General features: G+C 40.4%; 1 protein-coding gene across 1 annotated transcript in view; it reads right to left on the reverse strand.

Moving 5' to 3' along the window:
- The window catches only part of dock4 (dedicator of cytokinesis 4), a 128,661-nt gene that overhangs the window by 74,675 nt on the left and 31,761 nt on the right, over window positions 1–22,225 (reverse strand). The window contains exons 2-8 of the mRNA XM_063000064.1: window positions 16,290–16,373; window positions 15,155–15,195; window positions 14,848–14,903; window positions 12,499–12,595; window positions 8,348–8,496; window positions 6,018–6,102; window positions 1,910–2,061 (exon numbers count right to left, since the gene is read on the reverse strand). Coding sequence (XP_062856134.1) covers window positions 1,910–2,061; window positions 6,018–6,102; window positions 8,348–8,496; window positions 12,499–12,595; window positions 14,848–14,903; window positions 15,155–15,195; window positions 16,290–16,373 — 664 coding nt within the window. The remainder of the gene's footprint in view (window positions 1–1,909; window positions 2,062–6,017; window positions 6,103–8,347; window positions 8,497–12,498; window positions 12,596–14,847; window positions 14,904–15,154; window positions 15,196–16,289; window positions 16,374–22,225) is intronic.

Below are 22,225 nucleotides of genomic sequence, written 5' to 3' on the forward strand. Positions count from 1 at the left end.
GAAAACAACTGTACAAAGGAAAACACATCTCCAGTTTTGGCATTTAGTGATGTTTTATTCAAAGAAGGTTACAATTATGACTGAATACAATTCAAGCAATTGAGGGTTAAGGGCGTTGCTCACTGGCCCAAATTGGCAGTAATCGGGCTTCACCAGACACTTCTTTGTTTTTTGTTTTTTTTGTTTATGCATTTTCTCCCCTTTTTCTCCCTTTTTAGCACGTCCAATTTGGTCATGCTTCCTCTCCACCAATGCCGATCCCTGCTCTGATTGAGGAGAACGAAGCTAACCCACGCCCCCTACGACACGTGGGCAGCAGCCGTATGCATCTTATCACCTACACTTTGACGAGTGCAGTGCAGCTCAGCGTTGTGTACGGAGAGACACACCCGAGAGCACTCTTTTCTCATCTTTTTACGACAGCCAGCAGAGGTCGTAATTGCACCAGTCATGAGAGAGAGAGACCCCATCCGGCTTAGTCCCGCCCATATCTGAACAACAGGCCTATCGTTGTTCATGTGGCCGCTTAGCCTAGCCAGCAGGCAGAGCTGAGATTCGATACGATGTATTAGAAATCCCAGCTCTGGTTCCAGCGCATGTTTTTACCGCTGTGCCACCTGAGCGGCTAATCCAGACACTTCTAACGTCAAACGTTATATTTGTGAGAGAGTTGAGTAATATTTTGCATTGTTCTGGTTAAGGATGTCACTTGGTGACAACTTTTTTATTATTATCATTATTACCTGCCATGACACAAAATCTGCTTGTTCCAAGGTTAATGTGTCCAAATAATGGTAGTATAACATAAAATGTTTTGCTGTGTTTCTGCACTTGTACAAATAATAGCTTAGCAGTATAAATACATTTAACAAACTAATAATCTAGCTAAAATTAAGGTGTCTGTAACAAGTGCCTTGAAATATAACAGCTTTAAACCTATTAAAGATGCAGTATATTGTTGAGTTCAGGTGATTTTCAGTTACATCCTTTGTAAATAAATGAATACAATCAAATTAATATTATGATTGACGGCCGCTCAGGTGGCGCAGCGGTAAAAACACACGCTGGAACCAGAGCTGGGATCTCGAATACATCGTATTGATTCTCAGCTCTGCCTGCTGGCTAGGCTGAGCGGCCACATGAACAACGTCTCTCTCTCATAACTGATGCAATTACGACCTCTGCTGGCTGATTGATGGCACCTGCACAAAGATGAGAAAAGAGTGCTGTCAGGGTGTGTCTCTCCATACACAGTGATGATCCGCATTGCACTCGTCAAAGTGTGGGTGACAAGATGCATACGGCATGCTGCCCACGTGTCGGAGGGGGCGTGGGTTAGCTTCGTTCTCCTCGATCAGAGCAGGAATCGGCATTGGTGGAGAGGAAGCATGAGGCAATCCGGCAATTTGACGCGCTAAAAAGGGAGAAAATGGGGTGAAAATGCATAAACAAAATAGATTAAAAAATATATATATTATGATTGACCACCTGGGGGGGGCACGCTGGCTCAGTGGGTAGCACTGCCGCCTAACAGCAAGAAGGCCCTGGGTTCGATTCCCAGGTGGATCGTCCAGGTCCTTTCTCTGTGGAGTTTGCATGTTCTCTCAATTTCTGTGTCGGTTTCCTTCCACAGTGCAGGTTCATTGGAGATACCAAATTACCCCAAATTAGGTATGAGTGTGTGTTTGTCTTGTGATGGACTGTCTAGGGGTGTTTCCTGCTTTTAGCCCAGTGAGTAGGAACCACCACAACCCGTAATAGGATAAAGTGGTGGTAAAACAGACAGTGAACGAATGGATGAATGAATCACCTTTGGGATTAACTGAAATGCCAACTGGGAGCCAGATCCTTTTATTCAACATCATTGCCTGAGAGCGCCGGGCGTCTACACAGACATGATTAACCTTACCTGACTGGTCGCATCTCTCTGCTATCGTAGATAAAGAAGAAGACTTCGAGCTCCTCGGCCACGCTGCCGTTCAGCAGGCTGTTGGTCTGCAGGAACAGGTGATGCATGTTGGCCTGCACTGCGAATTCCCCCTTACGATGCCGTCGCTCCATCTGATCACAGGCAGACACAGCGTACCACTACATTCATCAAATCAGCCCACGGGAAATATGCATTAGATGAAAAACACCACACCCCCACACAAGATCACTCAGAGAAATACAGTCATTAATTCACACAACAGTTTTACATATTCAGTATACATACATGTACACATGCATAATGATACAGATGACTGCATACTATAATCAACACACGCATACACTATAACTCTATATATGTTCAAAATACAGCAAAAACAAAGAACCCTCGAACTACAAAACAACATTTGGTAAAATATTATTATGCGATTTACATAACTCCACAAAGTGGTTGCGTAAGGGAGGATAATGAGGTATTATGAGGATTCGGATGTGACCCAGATATGTTTCAGTATTTGCACAACTCATGTGATAGAGATTATTCTCGCCAACTTTTGCATTCAGAGTCTGTTCTCTACTAATTTTCAGATTTTATTCATGTCCAGGGTAACAGATGGTAAAAGCAGAACAGGACTACATGTTTATCGAGTCTTTAACACTTGTTAGATGAGTATATTAATAATTACATTTACATTTTCAGCATTTAACACTTTTTATCCAAAGTGACTTACAGTACTGTGACAGTATACAGTCTAAGCAATCAAGGGTTAAGGGCCTTACTCAAGGGCCCAACAGTGGCAATCTGGCAGTGGTGAGGCTTGAACCAGCGACCTTGTGATTACTAGTCCAGTACCGTAACCACTAGGCTACAACTGCCCTAATTATAGTGCAACTGGTGTTTAGAATGTGACGATTTGCATTTCTGAATGCCCTGATCTCACATATTCATTCTTACTGAACCTAGACATGGGTGAAAGCTCTGATCACAGGTTCCAATATCTTCCAATGGATCAGTGGGTAGCACTATCGCCTCACAGCAAGAAGGACCGGGGTTCGATTCCCAGGTGGAGCGGTCTGGGTCCTTTCTGTGTAAAGTTTGTATGTTCTCCCTGTGTCTGCTCCAGTTTCCTCCCACAGTCCAAAGACGTGCAAGTGAGGTGAATTGGAGATACAAAACTGTCCATGACTGTGTTTGATATTAAAAGACTTAAGGCGTCCAGGTGGCGCAGCAAGATATTCCACTAGCACACCAGCGCCGAGATTCTGAACTACCGTTCTGCTACCGGTCGACTGGGCGCCATCTAGCGGGCACAACTGGCAGTGCCTGCAGCAGACACAAATTGCCCACCGTGTCTGCTGGGTGGGGAACTGACAGGACCAAGTGGGTGGGGTCTTCAAACTCTGTGCAAGGACCCCGGTTAGCAGACCGAGGTGCCTGTGTAGAGGCATAAAGAAGATGTCCTCTAAGACATGTGTCAGAGGGCACGTGAGCAGCAAAATACCCTCCTCGAATGCAATCAGGGATCCACTACAGCGGAAGACAAATTGACTATGCTAAATAAATAAATAAATAAATCCAATTGCCAAATCCAATGATGCAACTGTTTTTGTTTCGAAGTAGCTCCTAAAAAGAAGACCACTGTTCCATGTATTTTGTACCTACAGAAAATTCTTTGTACAAATGATTTTGGAACTCAAAATTGTTTCGAAATGGATTCATCTCTATTTTCTGCCAACAAAAACAGTTAAGCTCAATGAATTCTGCTAGGGGTGTTTAACGATTTAAACAGAGTTGCACTAGAAGCATATTGGTGGCTGTTAAAAGTAGCTTACCAAGATTTAAAAAAGGGCTAAGGCTGAATTTACAGTGTATCACAAAAGTGAGTACACCCCTCACATTTCTGCAGATATTTAAGTATATCTTTTCATGGGACAACACTGACAAAATGACACTTTGACACAATGAAAAGTAGTCTGTGTGCAGCTTATATAACAGTGTAAATTTATTCTTCCCTCAAAATAACTCAATATACAGCCATTAATGTCTAAACCACCGGCAACAAAAGTGAGTACACCCCTAAGAGACTACACCCCTAAATGTCCAAATTGAGCACTGCTTGTCATTTTCCCTCCAAAATGTCATGTGATTTGTTAGTGTTACTAGGTCTCAGGTGTGCATAGGGAGCAGGTGTGTTCAATTTAGTAGTACAGCTCTCACACTCTCTCATACTGGTCATGAAAGTTCCAACATGGCACCTCATGGCAAAGAACTCTCTGAGGATCCTAAAAGACGAATTGTTGCGCTACATGAAGATGGCCAAGGCTACAAGAAGATTGCCAACACCCTGAAACTGGGCCGCAGTACAGTGGCCAAGATTATCCAGCGTTTTAAAAGAGCAGGGTCCACTCAGAACAGACCTCGAGTTGGTCGTCCAAAGAAGCTGAGTGCACGTGCTCAGCGTCACATCCAACTGCTGTCTTTGAAAGATAGGCGCAGGAGTGCTGTCAGCATTGCTGCAGAGATTGAAAAGGTGGGGGGTCAGCCTGTCAGTGCTCAGACCATACGCCGCACACTACATCAAATTGGTCTGCATGGCTGTCACCCCAGAAGGAAGCCTCTTCTGAAGTCTCTACACAAGAAAGCCCGCAAACAGTTTGCTGAAGACATGTCAACAAAGGACATGGATTACTGGAACCATGTCCTATGGTCTGATGAGACCAAGATTAATTTGTTTGGTTCAGATGGTCTCAAGCATGTGTGGCGGCAATCAGGTGAGGAGTACAAAGATAAGTGTGTCATGCCTACAGTCAAGCATGGTGGTGGGAATGCCATGGTCTGGGGCTGCATGAGTGCAGCAGGTGTTGGGGAGTTACATTTCATTGAAAGACACATGAACTCCAATATGTACTGTGAAATACTGAAGCAGAGCATGATCCCCTCCCTCCGGAAACTGGGTCGCAGGGCAGTGTTCCAGCATGATAATGACCCCAAACACACCTCTAAGACGACCACTGCTTTATTGAAGAGGCTGAGGGTAAAGGTGATGGACTGGCCAAGCATGTCTCCAGACCTAAACCCAATAGAACATCTTTGGGGCATCCTCAAGCGGAAGGTGGAGGAGCGCAAAGTCTCGAATATCCGCCAGCTCCGTGATGTCGTCATGGAGGAGTGGAAAAGCATTCCAGTGGCAACCTGTGAAGCTCTGGTAAACTCCATGCCCAGGAGAGTTAAGGCAGTTCTGGGAAATAATGGTGGCCACACAAAATATTGACACTTCAGGAACTTTCACTAAGGGGTGTACTCACTTTTGTTGCCGGTGGTTTAGACATTAATGGCTGTATATTGAGTTATTTTGAGGGAAGAATAAATTTACACTGTTATATAAGCTGCACACAGACTACTTTTCATTGTGTCAAAGTGTCATTTTGTCAGTGTTGTCCCATGAAAAGATATACTTAAATATCTGCAGAAATGTGAGGGGTGTACTCACTTTTGTGATACACTGTATATGATACTTTGAGGCAGTGTTGCACAGAGAGAAAAAACTGCACAGATTCACAGCTTTGTGGCTCACTTTTTGCAGCTTGCTGCTGATGTTTAAAAATTTCATGTCTTTTTTCACTTGTCTGTGTGCCTAGCTGAAATTTTCTGTCAAGTACTTTTAGAATAAGCACTTATCCGTATCTGATTGTGTATAAACTAATGGACGAACCTAATACCTCACTGTATTGATCTGTACGAGACTGTACGGTGAGTGTTCTGTATATGAACACCAGACAGGATTCTGAATGAATACATTTTTATTCCGAGTTTGCAAACAGTTATTTAATGTACAATTTTCCATTCCTCTGTTGTCCCTAATTACTATCATTTCCTTACACAAGCCTGACTTACCGTCTCTGTGTGTGTGTGTGTGTAAGCTGTGGCGTCAGGTTGAGATGCAGTTTCCGTGGTAACAAAACTCTAAACTCAGGCCGCAATAAAAGAGTGACTCATGAGTAATAACTGAGTGTATGTGTGTCTGTGTATTAGAAATGGAAAGAAAGAAGGCAAATGAAAGAGTGAGCAGTGAAAAAAATAAACCAACCAGCCGGTAGAGCTCGGTGACACTGATGTCGTCAGGGTCCACCATGCTAAAGTCCCTTCTGGGCACCAAGTCCAATCCCAACTGCCTGTAAGAGACATACATAAGCACATGTATGTTTACAATAGTTAGAACAACATGATTTGTAGGCAAAAGTAGTATCTTAACTTTTTTACTAAGACTTCAAAGTCACGACCCAAGCAAATAATTATTCATTTGAAAATAACATTTAACATAACATTTTTTTTGCACACACCCCCGCCCCCCAATTTTCCTCCCAATCTAGTATTAGTATCTAGTAGTAGCATCCAATCCCCCATTGCATTATGCTTCCTCTCTACTGATGATCTCCACCCTGGTTGAGGAGAGCCATGACTGCACTACTTACTGCATCTTTTCACCTGCACAAGGCCAGTTCATATGTGCATCAGCTTTGTGTACGGAGAGACACACTCTGATCAACACATTATCCCTCGTCTCTGTGCAGGCACCATCAATCAGCCAGCAGAGGACATAACTGTCAGTTATGAGGTCCTCTCCCGCCCACTGCCCTTGAACAACAGTCAATCGTTGTTCATGTAGGTGCCGTATGGCAGAGCTGAGTTTCGAACTGACGAGTTTGAAATGTCAGCTGTGGTGTACTAGTGTGTTTTACCGCTGCGCCACCTGAGCGCCCATTTAACATATATTTAACATTACAGTAGGCGCTCAGAATTTTGTAAGTGTTCAATACACTCACTCACTCTCACTCACTCACTTTCTTAACCGCTTATACAATCAGGGTTGCAGGGGGGTGCTGGAGCCTACCCCAGCTTTTCAATGGGCGCAAGGCACACAGTAACACCCTGGACGGGGCGCCAGTCCATCGCAGGGCAGACACACACACACCCATTCACCTATAGGGCAATTCAGTGTCTCCAATTAACCTGACTGCAGGTTTTTGGACTGTGGAAGGAAAACGGAGCTCCCAGAGTAAACCCACGCATACATGGGAAGAACACGCAAACTCCACACAGAAAGGACCCGGACCGCCCAACCTGGGGATCAAACCCAGGACCTTCTTGCTGTGAGGCGACAGTGCTACCCACCAAGCCACCGTGCCGCCCCGTGTTCAATACGATAAAGCTATTATTATAATAATAGAGTTCAAGAACAAAGTATTAACATTTTTTAATGCTGTACCTTATTAACTGTTGGTCTTAAAATGGAACTTTTGTAAAAATTATGACTGAACGATTTACAGCATAAGTCACTCATCAACAATTTTTAGTAACACAGCTAACTTGTTTAGGCTCAAGCTCACCTTGACTGATGCACAGTTTGGGTATTTAATGTGTTCTGATAAATTGTTAGAATCTTTATTAAAATAAGGAACTTTAGGTTCTCCAGATCAAAAACACAATGTTACCAATGAATGGCGTAAAAGCCAGGGTTTGTTATGGGATGGGATGTATTAGTGCTCATTGTATGGGTGTCTTGGACATCTTTAAGGGGAACTGTAATTGCTAAAAGATTTTGAAACATATTGGATCAACATATCCCTACGGTGACAAGCATTCCTCCTAAACAATTTATTTTCAGGAACATCCATGCGTACTTTAACATGAGAACCGCAAAACATTCTGCATGTTAAATTGGCAGACCTGCATAATCAAAGAGTGCAGGGGCTAGACCTGTTTTTATTACACACCTGTATTATATTATTATGTGCAAAACACCACACAATATAATGGGTGCCTTGGGCATCTTTAAGGAGAACCATAAATGCTGGAAAATTATTAAGCATTTTGGAGGAACATATCCTCAAAGTGACAAGCATTTGTCCTAAACCATTTATTTTCAGAAACATCCATGCTTATTTTAACATGAGAACGGCAAAACATTCTGCATGTTACAATGGCATGGCTGCATAATCAAAGGGGCTAGACTGGCTTGTCTGCAGCCCAGACCTATAAAATTATAATATGCACCACAAACACCACATTAAAGATCCAGAACTGTAACACTGCTAAAATCATAACAAATAAAAGCCAAAGAATATATGATTACTAATTATTGTCAAAAGAACAGATAATGCAAAACACTGGTAAACATACTGCTTTTGTGTGGTTTAAGCTAAAATAAATGAAAAATTCAATACAAATAAAATATCAAATGTCATTTCATATATCGAATGTCAATGTTTTTTTATTCATTTTATCCAGGTAACAGAACTCCAGTTTTCTCTCTCGCATGCCTCCAACTCACCCACGACTGTTCCACAACCCACTCAGAGATTCAATATTTGAGAAGCACTGAGATTTATAAATGTTAAAATAACCTGAAGCACTTACTCGTTTCCCCAGTCGAGCCGCGCTACAATGTGCTGTTTGATTTCTGTCATGCGTTCGGTGGTCAGGTGACCGAGAAGAACCTGCCGTCTTAGTTCAAGAATCTCGGTCATGACATGCCAGAGTCTGTGGAAGAGCTCGCCCTCGTTCTTCTGCAGATCATACACAGCACAAAAAGAAACAGATTTATGCAGGTCTGTTATACTGTAGCAAAATATATACGTGTTATCATGGTACTTGATGTTATCCAACATAATCAGGCATCATGTTACACTTAGAAATAAACAGGCACCACTGACAGGTGAAGTGAATAACATTGATTATCTCTTGATCTCGGCACCTGTTAGTGGGTGGGATATATTAGGCAGCAAGTGAACATTTTATCCTCAGAGTTGATGTGTTAGAAGCAGAAAAAATGGGCGAGCATAAGGATTTGAGTGAGTTTGACAAGGGCTAAAACTGCAGCTCTTGTGGGGTGTTCCCGGACTGCAGTGGTCAGTATCTATCAAAAGTGGTCCAAGGAAGGAACAGTGGTAAACCAGCGACAGGGTCATGGGTGGCCAAGGCTCACTGATGCACGTGGGGAGTGAAGGCTGGCCCGTGTGGTCCGATCCAACAGATGAGCTACTGTAGCTCAAATTGCTGAAGAAGGTAATACTGGTTCTGATAGAAAGGTGTCAGAATAAACAGTGCATCACAGTTTGTTGCGTATGGGGCTGTATAGCCGCAGACCAGTCAGGGTGCCCATGCTGACCCCTGTCCACCGCCGAAAGCACCAACAATGGGCATGTGAACATCAGAACTTGACCACGGAGCAATGGAAGAAGATGGCCTGGTCTGATGAATCACGTTTTCTTTTACATCAAGTGGATGGCCGGGTGTTTGTGCTAATATTAGGAAGGTGGTCATGTTATGCCTGATCAATGTATATGTTATAATGCTACTTGACATTACCCAACATAATCAGGCATCATATTACACACTTAGAAATGAACAGGCAAAGCTTTAGAACTGAATGACTTGCAGTTCTAACAAGTGGTATATTTTTAATATATATAGCCTAGTGAGTAGAGCTTTGGGCTATCAACTGAAGGTTGAGAGTTTGAATTCCAGCTCTGCTATGCAGCCACTGTTGGGCCCTTGAGCAAGGCCCTTAACCCTTTCTGCTCCAGGGGTGCCGTACAATGGCTGACCCTGCGTTCTGACCCCAGCTTCCTAATAATCTAGCATATGCAAAGAAAGAATTTTGTTACTATACCTGTATATGTAAATATGACAAATAAAGGCATTCTATTCTATTCATTCTATTCTGTGTTAACTACATGTGTGCACTTTAAAAAAAAAACTGCTGTGTTACACACTGGTGACACCCACACTGCCTGTTGTGTAACCTTACCACTCTTATACACATTACTGTTTTTTTAATACATTGCATTAGCACAGCCTATTACTCACCCACAACACATTTACTAACCTGAACATGCATTAGTACTACTCATTCAAAACTAGAGTAAATAAGAACCTTAGTTTGTGCCGAGAAATAATGAATGACTAAAACGTAAACTGAACTAAACAAAACAAACATTAAAAACAACAGACACGCTGATTACAACCAAGCTGATTTCCAGAGTGAAAACATGCTATACACCGATCAGCCATAACATTAAAACCACCTCCTTGTTTCTACACTCTGTCCATTTTATCAGCTCCATTTACCATATAAAAGCACTTTGTAGTTCTACAATTACTGACTGTAGTCCATCTGTTTCTCTGAATGCTTTGTTAGCACCCTTTCATGCTGTTCTTCAATGGTCAGGACCCCCACAGGACCACCACAGAGTAGGTATTATTTAGGTGTTAGATCATTCTCAGCACTGCAGTGACACTGACATGGTGGTGGTGTGTTAGTGTGTGTTGTGCTGGTATGAGTGGATCAGACACAGCAGTGCTGCTGGAGTTTTTAAATACTTAACCACTCACTGTCCACTCTATTAGACACTCCTACCTACAGTGCCTTGCAAAAGTATTCAGCCCCCTTGAACTTTTCAACCTTTTGCCACATTTCAGGCTTCAAACATAACGATATGAAATTGTAATTTTTTGTGAAGAATCAACAACAAGTGGGACACAATCGTGAAGTAGAACGAAATTTATTGGATATTTTAAACTTTTTTTAGAAATAAAAAACTAAAAAGTGGGGCGTGCAATATTATTCAGCCCCTTTACTTTCAGTGCAGCAAACTCACTCCAGAAGTTCAGTGAGGATCTCTGAATGATCCAATGTTGACCTAAATGACTGATGGTGATAAATAGAATCCACCTGTGTGTAATCAAGTCTCCGTATAAATGCACCTGCTCTGTGACAGTCTCAGAGTTCTGTTTAAAGCGCAGAGAGCATCATGAAGACCAAGGAACACACCAGGCAGGTCCGAGATACTGTTGTGGAGAAGTTTAAAGCCGGATTTGGATACAAAAAGATTTCCCAAGCTTTAAACATCTCAAGGAGCACTGTGCAAGCGATCATATTGAAATGGAAGGAGTATCAGACCACTGCAAATCTACCAAGACCCGGCCGTCCCTCTAAACTTTCAGCTCAAACAAGGAGAAGACTGATCAGAGATGCAGCCAAGAGGCCCATGATCACTCTGAATGAACTGCAGAGATCTACAGCTGAGGTGGGAGACTCTGTCCATAGGACACAATCAGTCGTACACTGCACAAATCTGGCCTTTATGGAAGAGTGGCAAGAAGAAAGCCATTTCTCAAAGATATCTATAAAAAGTCACCTGGGAGACACACCAAACATGTGGAAGAAGGTGCTCTGGTCAGATGAAACCAAAATCGAACTTTTTGGCCACAATGCAAAACGTTATGTTTGGCGTAAAAGCAACACAGCTCATCACCCTGAACACACCATCCCCACTGTCAAACATGGTGGTGGCAGCATCATGGTTTGGGCCTGCTTTTCTTCAGCAGGGACAGGGAAGATGGTTAAAATTGATGGGAAGATGGATGGAGCCAAATACAGGACCATTCTGGAAGAAAACCTGTTGCAGTCTGCAAAAGACCTGAGACTGGGACGGAGATTTATCTTCCAACAAGACAATGATCCAAAACATAAAGCAAAATCTACAATGGAATGGTTCACAAATAAACGTATCCAGGTGTTAGAATGGCCAAGTCAAAGTCCAGACCTGAATCCCATCGAGAATCTGTGGAAAGAGCTGAAAACTGCTGTTCACAAACGCTCTCCATCCAACCTCACTGAGCTCGAGCTGTTTTGCAAGGAAGAATGGGCAAAAATTTCTGTCTCTCGATGTGCAAAACTGATAGAGACATACCCCAAGCGACTTGCAGCTGTAATCGCAGCAAAAGGTGGCGCTACAAAGTATTAACGCAAGGGGGCTGAATAATATTGCACGCCCCACTTTTCAGTTTTTTATTTCTAAAAAAAGTTTAAAATATCCAATAAATTTCGTTCCACTTCACGATTGTGTCCCACTTGTTGTTGATTCTTCACAAAAAGTTACAATTTCATATCGTTATGTTTGAAGCCTGAAATGTGGCAAAAGGTTGAAAAGTTCAAGGGGGCTGAATACTTTTGCAAGGCACTGTAGTTGGTCCACCTCGTCTTCTAGACTTTCATCAGTGGTCACAGAACGCTGCCCATGGGCCGCTGTTGGCTGGATATATTTTTGGTTGGAGGACTATTTTCAGTCCAGCAGTGACAGTGAGGTGTTTAAAAACTCCATTAGCACTAATACCAGCACAACACACACTAACACACCACCACCATGTCAGTGTCACTGCAGTGCTGAGAATGATCCACCACCTAAATAATACCTGCTCTGTGGTGGTCCTGTGGTGGTCCTGACCAATGAAGAACAGCATGAAAGGGGGCTAACAAAGCATGCAGAGAAACAGATGGACTACAGTCAGTAATTGTAGAACTACAAAGTACTCCTATATGGTAAGTGGAGCTGATAAAATGGACAGAGTGTAGAAACAAGGAGGTGGTTTTAATGTTATGGCTGATCAGTGTACAACAATTTAGGGTGAAACCAAGAACCATTAGCATGTGTTTCATCAATCAGAAGAAATACTGATACTTTTCACAGATATTTAAATCTGTTAGACATAACCGTCTATTTTACCACATAAAGCTGTTTCCACATGGTACCCCAGTCTCTCAAAGTCACCGTCATCTCTGTAATGACCGACTCCTCTGTAGGGATGACTGTCTCAAATTGCCTGTGGATCAGACACACAAAAACATCACATATACGTAAACAAAACCCCCAAATACTGTCACAACCTGGATCTAGTTTTATTGTGACTAACATTTTTTTTATTTGGAATCAGAAGCTTATTTCTGAAAGGACACAAAAGGAAAATAAATGTTGGCAATGTAAATTATTCACCCCTCCCCCCTTGCCTGCTGCTTGCGTGCCTTCATTTGAATTCATTTGGCTTTTTAAAACATTGCTTTAGGTTCTGCAGGGTTTTTTCCCATAGTTTTATAAGCTTAAGACCATGATTCTGACTGGGTCACTCAAGAAGAAAAAAAATGTCCTATTAAGTTTGGGCTTCCAGACACAGGGCAAACACACACACACACTCACAGAACGCTTCACCTAGGAATCAAACCCATGAGCTTCTTGCTGTGAGACAACAGTGCTACCCACCACTCCATAATTACTGAACAGATTACCAGCCCCTAGTCCTAAAAGCATCCCTATAAATGATGCATCCACCACTATATTTTCCAGTGGGGATAGTGTTAGCTGTCTGGTGTGTATTGTTACATTTTTACCACACCAAACCAACTTAGAATTCAAGTCAAAACAGTCTAGTTTTGACGCAACACCCCACAAGACCTGCATGTTTGTAAAGGAGTTTTCCAAGTGTCGTCTTCATTATTATAGACTAAACTAAGCTCTGTTGAATGTTCAATACCTTCGAGATGGTCTTGAATTATTCTCCATATATGTTAAATTCTCACTTGACTTCATTATGATTTGGCCTTCAGATGATCATACAATACCAGTTGTATGAAATTTCCTTTTTTTTTTTTTTTTTTTATGAAATACTTATTAGGATTTGTCATTTTTCTTTTGTCTGTACATAACACACACCAAGGTGTTTTTCAAGGTGATATAGATAACCTCAAAAAAATGTACCAGACAGAGTCACAGGAAGCATAGTGTGACTCTCCGTACAGCTCTGTGTGGGAACCTGCCCCCGTCAGGTGATAATTGGCCAGTGACTGTGTGGGTGTTGGTGGGGGGTGCGTGATAGTCTGTTGCTCATAAACACAAATCTGGTAAATTGCTTAAAACATACATTTTAATTTAATTTAGCTTATGAAATTATAGTTTGCAGATATTATTACTACTTTAATTATCAAAATAGCGTCTGTTTAAAAAAATCATGTTAAATTTAAGGCATTTATTTAGAAAGCTGATTACTAAGTAGATGCCTTTATTATTCAAGAAGTACAGAAGCCATCGTCAGAGCACATGGTAAAGACAGAAGCTCTTAAGGTCTCAGCCAGTGTATTTCTTTGTTGTAACACAATTAAAAACTTTAAAGTTTTTTGTTTAATTGTCATTAATTATATTTAAAAAAGGAAAAAATAAAGCATTACACAGTGACAATAAAATTAACACTCTGTGGTCTACTTTTTAGACCACACAATGTCACAATGTCGCAATGTTAAATAAAATTACTATTAAATTTTCCTACATAAAACATTTATAAAATGTAAAATAATTAAGTGACGGTCAATTTAAGATAAGATAAGTTTCCTTTATTAATCCCATTGGGGGGAATTTGAGTGTTACAGCAGCTCCAGCACAGAGTAAATAGAGTTAAAATGAATGAAATAGGGTAGAATAAAATAAAAAAGAAATATTGACTATATAAAATAGGGTAGAATAAAATAAAATAAAAATATTGACCATATAAAATAGGGTAGAATGAAATAAGAATAAAAATATTGACCATCTAAAATAGGGTAGAATAAAATAAAAAAGAAATATTGACTATATAAAATAGGGTAGAATAAAATAAAATAAAAATATTGACCATATAAAATAGGGTAGAATGAAATAAGAATAAAAATATTGACCATCTAAAATAGGGTAGAATAAAATAAAATTATTGAACATATTAAATATTGTAGAATAAAATAAAAATATTGACTATATAAAATAGGGTAGAATAAAATAAAAAAAGAAATATTGATTATATAAAATAGGGTAGAATAAAATAAAAAAGAAATATTGACTATATAATGAATAAAAAAAATATAATAAAAAAAATATATATACTGTATATTGACTACATAGAATAGAGTAGAATTTTGTATAGGATTTATTGTAAAGATGCATCCTATATAAAATTCTGATTGGTAAAAGCATTGTAATCACATGTCCATGTCAGCTACCCGTGTGTTGTGTTTGAGTTTGTCTAGAAAAAAATCCTGTGTATAATACTCTTACCCCTTGTTCTTGATGTGGGCATGTTTCAGATGAATAAAACTGCTTGGGAATATTCCCTGAAAAAAGCAGATTGGGACTTAAACACATTATTTAAACCTAGTATACAGTAGACTAGTATTACTGATTTCTCAACAGCATTCCAATTCCAGACAAAACTAGCTGTTCTTCTTATAGTTCTACTTTTATTAGTATTTATTGTATAATTTCAACTTTTACTACTCTTTGCATGCATATTCAATGCAGAGCAGAAAATAAAACACGTCAATCGATCAATGGTCAGGCGTCTCTCAGAAGAGACAGAGCTTACCTTGACATTTGGATTCTTTACAATGAATCCTCGGTACCATCCTGAAAGGACAAACGGTGACATTTTAGAAAAGCACATCTTGATCTCGACATGAAGACTGAAATCATTATGGGAAGTGAAGAACAGTTTTGTTACAGTGAAAGAGATCAGAGCTGCACAAGGGCAGCCAGAGGAATCAAGCAAAGTGAAACTGTAACACATACAGTAATACGTTCCAGCCTGGAATTATTTAAAGGTTACATGAGGGCAAACTTCATAACATCCAGGTTGATTTACTAACAGCCTCTATAGAGAACTGTTACCTTTAAATGTGTGTGTTTGTCTCAATAAATCTGGGGTGTTTCCACCCATGGGTGTAGAATACAGGTTAGTGTCAATAAAAATAGATTAGCATGTAGCATGTGTAGAGGTTTAGCACATCTAAATGTCAGTTTAAGATCGAGAGTTATGTGTATGAATGAGTACAACTAAAGGGCAGAGACTAATCGGATGTCTGTAATTACTGTGGCCATAACAGGACTGAGAATAAAAATTCTAATATATAGAACAGACCTTTCAAAATAGTGTCAAAATGTTAATTTACACTAGAAGTATTAAAACATAATTAATACTACTAAGAACATGTAGATATGCTTAGAGCATGATTGCCAGTAGTCATATTCCAGTACTCCAAGAATACTGCTACAATAGAATGTTAATGGATGTGTACATGGTGCACGTGATCAGAAGTGCGTCAATTGCATTGTATGACGTCCAAAACCCAGTGTTTTTGTGCATGCAGTTAAATAATACAAAAGTGATGTTTAGCCTGGTACATATAAAAGAAAGACTGTGGGCTTACATGACTCACATAGCACATTTAACTCAAGGGAAAATAATGCAGCAACTTCAATCTGTTGTATAACAGTAATGCAGCAATTATAAACAAAATCATTTAAGTAGTTAATCCTAGTTGATTTAATTACAAGGAGCCTTAAACAATACTTATTCTATTCTTTCTGGGTTTATATTCCAATGAGAAACTGTTAAATATGGGCCAAGCTTTGAAAATCATCTCAGAGCTAATAAGAGGACAGCTGCGGGACAACAGCTCAGTAATTACTGTCTGGGTTTTCACAGCCTGTTTTCTAATTACCTTCACATTTCTCCAAAATCTGCACTGTGTCACCAATCTCCAGAGGCAGTCCATGCTGAACTGTTCCACGAAAGTTTGCCAGCACTGAAAAGGCAATAGAGAGTTTATTATTAGTCATGCAGCCTTCAGAGATCCTGCAACAAGGAATCTGTGTAAGGAATGTACACTGCCAAACCTCTGAATAATGTTAATTTGAACCCACGGAATTATATGAAACTCTTAGAATTATGTGCCATGTAAAAGCATTATACAGTGGTATCTTGAAACTTAACGTCAATTGGTTCTGGGAGTGGCATTGAGTTTCAAGGTATTTTTTTACATAAGGATGTATGGAAAATCTGTAAATTTTAGGCTTTTGTAAAATAATGGGGTTGTTTTTGACACTTACACACTGAAAATAACACAAATATAATATAAAAACACTGAAATAAAAACTGATTCTTACAATTTCTCAGAACCTCGAGCAAGTTTAAAAGTAAAACAGGAACAAAATCCAGCTAAACACAGATACATGTGAAGCTTTCAAACTGGATCTGATGGTTCTTCCACACAAACGCAGATTCGTCTCATATTTGCACTTTGATGACATACACCAATTAGGCATAACATTATGACCACCTTCCTAATACTGTGTTGGCCTCCCTTTTGCTGCAAAAACAACCCTGCAACTGGATGCACTGTGTATTCTGACACCTTTCTATCAGAACCAGCATTAACTTCTTCAGCAATTTGAGCTACAGTAGCTCGTCTGTTGGATCAAACCACTTGGGCCAGGGCCCATGACCCTGTCGCCGGTTTACCACTGCTCCTTCCTTGGTCCACTTTTGATAGATACTGACCACTGCAGACCGCAAACACCCTGCAAATCCTTATGCTCGCACATTTTTCCTGCTTCTAACACATCAGGTTTGAGGATAAAATGTTCACTTGCTGCCTAATATATCCCACCCACTAACAGGTGCAGTGATGAAGAGATAATCAGTGTTATTCACTTCACCTGTCAGTGGTCATAATGTTATGCCTCGTCGGTGCATTACCGCACCGCTCAAGCTGAGCTGAACAAAGCGACTGTTCGTTGTTAATTTGAAATGAAATAAATACATTTTTTAAAAACAAGTTGAGTTTAAGGGAAATGTTGAGTTTAAGGGTACAGATTTCTCAATGAACGGCATTGAGTTTCAAAGATTTTGAGTTTAGGGGACGTTGAGTTACAAAGTACCACTATACTTCGAATGCACGGGTATCCAAACTTTATCCAGGAAGAGGGGGACTGATTACATGTTTTATATTTTAATTAACCACTTGATCCTGTACAGGGTCATGGCAGGTCCGTTACTCCAGAAAACACCCAGGACAGGGCACTAATCCACCACAGAGCATGTCTGTGTAGACACCCAGCTTAAAGATCGCACGGCTGAGAGTCAAACCTCTGTTTCAGGGGTGGTAGTCTAGTGTAACAGATATTTATTCAAAAATTATTATTCAGATGCAGACACATATGCAATATGGAAATACATAGCACTGCAGAGATCATGGTTTGAATCTCAGTGGTGTTATTGTCCAGCGGGACATCGAAACAGACATGATTGGCTATGTCTGGGGGGAAAAAGGACCAAAGTCCTGCGATGGATTGGCGTCCTGTCCAGGGCTTCCCACCTTGCGCCTGGTGTTTTAAGGTGGAACCAGGCCTGCCGTAACCCTGACCAGGGTAAAATATTTATTCATCATATATTTCATTATGATTTCACTAAATTCAACAACACAATAAACACTATTTTTATACTGCTGGATGGAAAATACAAATAAGTCATACAGCAATTTCTTATTTATTTGTTGAAATAAATAATTTAACTTGTAGCATGGCCCCATGATTAACTGTAATGATTGACCACAGCTGCAAACTTCTTCATAGTCAATCTGATGCACATGGAACAACGGTCTCTGTAACAAACTGTGAACTTAAGCTGAAAAAATGTCTCTGAGAGCACGAAAGTCACACACATTTAGTAGTGGTTTCGGTTCTTGCCCTACACAGACTGAGATTTCTCCAGATTCACTGAATCTTTTTACAATATTATGAACAGTAGATGGTGAAAGACTAAAATGATTTGTAATCCTGCATTGATAAATGTTGATTTTTAAACTGATTGACAATTCTAGGACTGCCACTAATTACTATTTTTCTATTGATTAATCTATAGACTATTAGTCGATCAATCTAAACGATTAATTTTCCTCCAAAAAATTTAATTCAGAATCTCATTTACGCTTCTTTTATTATAACAACAAACTGTATGGCATAATAACATGCCACAAAACTAAATGTAAATGGTTTATTTCCATATTATCAAATTCTAAAGTGCTTCATATTAAACAAAGTACAACATGTCTTTATGGCATTCCATACACAAAGCAGAAATAAAATAGTTAGAGGGAGGCACATCTCATGAAGTCCAACGTACAGTAACGACTAAATGAGCCCAGATTCTAACCAACACATTCACTCAAAAATTACTTCACATTCTAAGCGATGTAAACAAAGTGGTGGTGTACATGAGAAGCTTTTTGTGCTTTGAGCACCGCGGCAACCACAAAAACCGTGAGCTCAACACAGCAAAGTGCGCGGCGGTCTAACTGAACTCGCTAAGAAATGCGGTATTCCAAGATCTCTGCGATTAAGAAGCGTAATGAAACAATATAGACGTGCAACATGGCGCTAGTGCTGCTGTGGTACCATCAAAGCTTTGCAGTGTACAAACCACATGTTTGTTTTGTGGCAGTTTTTTTATTTATTTATTTAATTTTCTCCCCTTTTTCTCCCCTTCAGCTCATCCAATTGCGTCATGCTTCCTCTCCACCAATGCCGAACCCTACTCTGATTGAGGAGAACAAAGCTAACCCACGCCCCTCCGGCATGTGGGCAGCAGTCGTATGCATTTTGTCACCTGCACTTTGACGAGTGCAGTGCAGCTCAGCACTGTGTACAGAGAGACACACCCTGAGAGCACTCTTTTCTATCTCTGTGCAGGCACCATCAATCAGCCAGCAGAGGTCGTAATTGCATTAGTTATAAGAGAGAGAGACACTATCTGGCTTAATATCTGAACCACCCATATCTGAACAACAGGCCAATCGTTGTTCATGTGGCTGCTCAGCCTAGCCGGCAGGCAGAGCTACGATTCGATACGATGTATTCGAGATCCCAGCTCTGGTTCAAGCGTGTGTGTTTTTACCGCTGCGCCACCTGAGCGGCGTTTTGTGCCAGTTTTAAGTATTATCAAACTTTTGATGATTTGGGTCTTGGAACACTTTTAGCTTTTCTTTGAAAGCTCTCTACAATCGGCCTCTGACTCTGGTGCAGACGGCATTTTTTAAGACTGCACTTAATGCCGCCAACCAGTGACTGGACCAAATACCACTTAGGTCATGCGCGTAGCAAGTAGTGCTGAGGGAAATCATATGAACGCTTATATGAATGGAAACATTATAGAAAATAAAAAGGATCATTTATAAACATAGTTTTTAGGTCGACCAATCGCGGCAGCTCTAAACAATTCTCTCAAAAAGTTTGGAACATTAGTGGTGAGCCACAACACATCATTGCTTGATCCTTTAATGGATCCTCCTTTTATACCAAATCATGATTCCCTCACCTGTTCAAAACACTGTATCTTCAAACTTCTATCAACTTTTCATGCTTGCCTGTCCCAACATTTCAGGAGTGTGTTGCAGGCATCAAATTCTAAATGTTCTTATATTTACAAAATACATTTACATTAATGGCATACAACGAACGCTTTTATCCAAAGCGACTTACAGTTATGATTGAATACAACTCGAGCAATTGAAGGTTTAGGGCCTTGCTCAGGGACCCAACAGTGGCAACCTGGTGGTGATGGGGCTTGAACCGGCAACCTTCAGATTACTAGTCCAGTACCTTAACTGCTAAGCTACCCCTGTTGATCAGTGAAAACATTGGAAATCTTTTCTTTCTAATTTAATCAATTAAATAAAGACTCAAAAGGCCACTCAGGTGGCGCAGCGGTAAAGTACGCTAGCACACCACGTTGGGGTTTGAATACATCGTATCGAATCTCAGCTCTGCCTTCCGACTAGGCTGGGCGGCTGCATGAACAACGATTGGCTGTTGTTCATAGAGTTAGGAGTAAAAAGTCGAATCATAGGTCCTCATAACTGGTGCAATTGCGGCCCCTGCTGGTTGACTGATGGCGCCTGCACAGGGCTGAGGAATAATGCTTATAGGGGTGTGGCCCTCCGTACATAGAGCCCGTCGGTGTATGAACTCGACTCGTGCAGGTGAAAAATGCAGTCTGTACAATGACTATACGTGCCGGAGGGGGCGTATGTCAGTTGAGAGGCGTCCTCAAGCAGCGGTGAAGGGTCGAATCAGTATAGAGGACGCAATCAGGGTAATGGGACTAGATTAGGGGAGAAAAGTAGGGGGAAAAAACTGGGAAAAATAGAAAAAAGACTCAAGAAAATTAACCAATTCTTCTTTTTATTACATTTTACAAAATGTTCCGACATTTCTGGAAATGGGGTTTATACATAGTTTTGGCCACCTCAGCATAGACGTCGAATAAAATAGTACCACTTCAGCAGGGTCTGATTAAAGTGTGTATTGGTGCTAAACGCTTTTCCACGGTCATGCTGATTAGACCGTAGAAACACACTATTGCCTGGCACAGATGCCTCACACAAACCAGCAGGTGCTGAAAGCTTGTGAACACACTCCAGCACCCCTGAGAAACCAAACACTGCTGCAAAGTCCAGACACAAAGCAGATGCAGTGTCTGATTCTGATTCAGACCAGTATTTCCTGGGCAAGGGAGCTGAATTAGGCACCTGAAATTATAATCTATTAAAAGTTTGGCTCACTGAAATCTGCCAGTCAAAAAGTAATTAACAGATTAATTTACTCTTTAAAGCAGAAGCTTAAGAAATCAGTATAAGAGTATTTAGATTTTTTTTTGTCAAAGTTACCGGACCAGACAAAAGCCTCTTTGCATAATTAGCTTCGCCACTGTTTAGTGCCAGCTTACACTGTGTATAATATTTACCATTTGGCATAGCAAAAAGCCTGGAGTGTGAAGATCCTGAGCAGCAGTTGCATCATCTCTCTGTTGCTAAGGCTCTCTGATTTTTCCCAGGCACGCTGCACTGGAACTCAGTCATGTACGTCATGGACCACGTCCATCTTTAAACAGTTAAACAAGTCTACAAAAACAAAGTCTAATTTTAAGCATCCTGTCCTTCGCCTGATGTATGGCCTGGATAGACGAGCAACTGGCTTTCTTATGTGGCACATTAGCTGAGGCTGTTATAGCTGCAAAGGGGCCCATACTTTCAGGATAAGTTGTCCAAATAAGTAGGGATGTCACGATGCACCACAAGACAGTTAAAAATCGGTGCACATGTGCCACGATTTGAATCGGTTATTCATTTAAGATGAATCAATATTCACTTTAAACAGCAGAGGGCACTGGTGCTATTCACCTCGCCTGGTTGACGGCACTTCACAAAGTTGCCAGGTAGGGGATTTTCCAGCCAAATGTATTTATGTGACGATACTTTCTTTATTTGTATTATTCATTTATTTATTTAATGTTGGATTTGTTTTAAAATTTCATTTCAGTTTTTTTTTATTTTTTTTACAAAATAAGCATTATTTGGCATAGGTTGTACCTACCTCAAAAATAAAAGGACATTCATTATTTAGATGAATAAAAGATAAGCACAAATACAGTATTTTATTTAATTTTTTTAAAAGAAATAATAAAAGGAAACTTTGTCATTATTTGTCTTCAATTTCATTTTGTTTAAAAAAAATCGGGAACCCAGTATTGTGAATTGTATCACATCCTGGGTAGAATGTATCGTTACATACCTACCAATAAGTTATGGAAGAGTCCGCA

Source organism: Trichomycterus rosablanca, chromosome 8 (assembly GCF_030014385.1).
Source record: "Trichomycterus rosablanca isolate fTriRos1 chromosome 8, fTriRos1.hap1, whole genome shotgun sequence".
Classification (NCBI taxonomy): domain Eukaryota; kingdom Metazoa; phylum Chordata; class Actinopteri; order Siluriformes; family Trichomycteridae; genus Trichomycterus; species Trichomycterus rosablanca.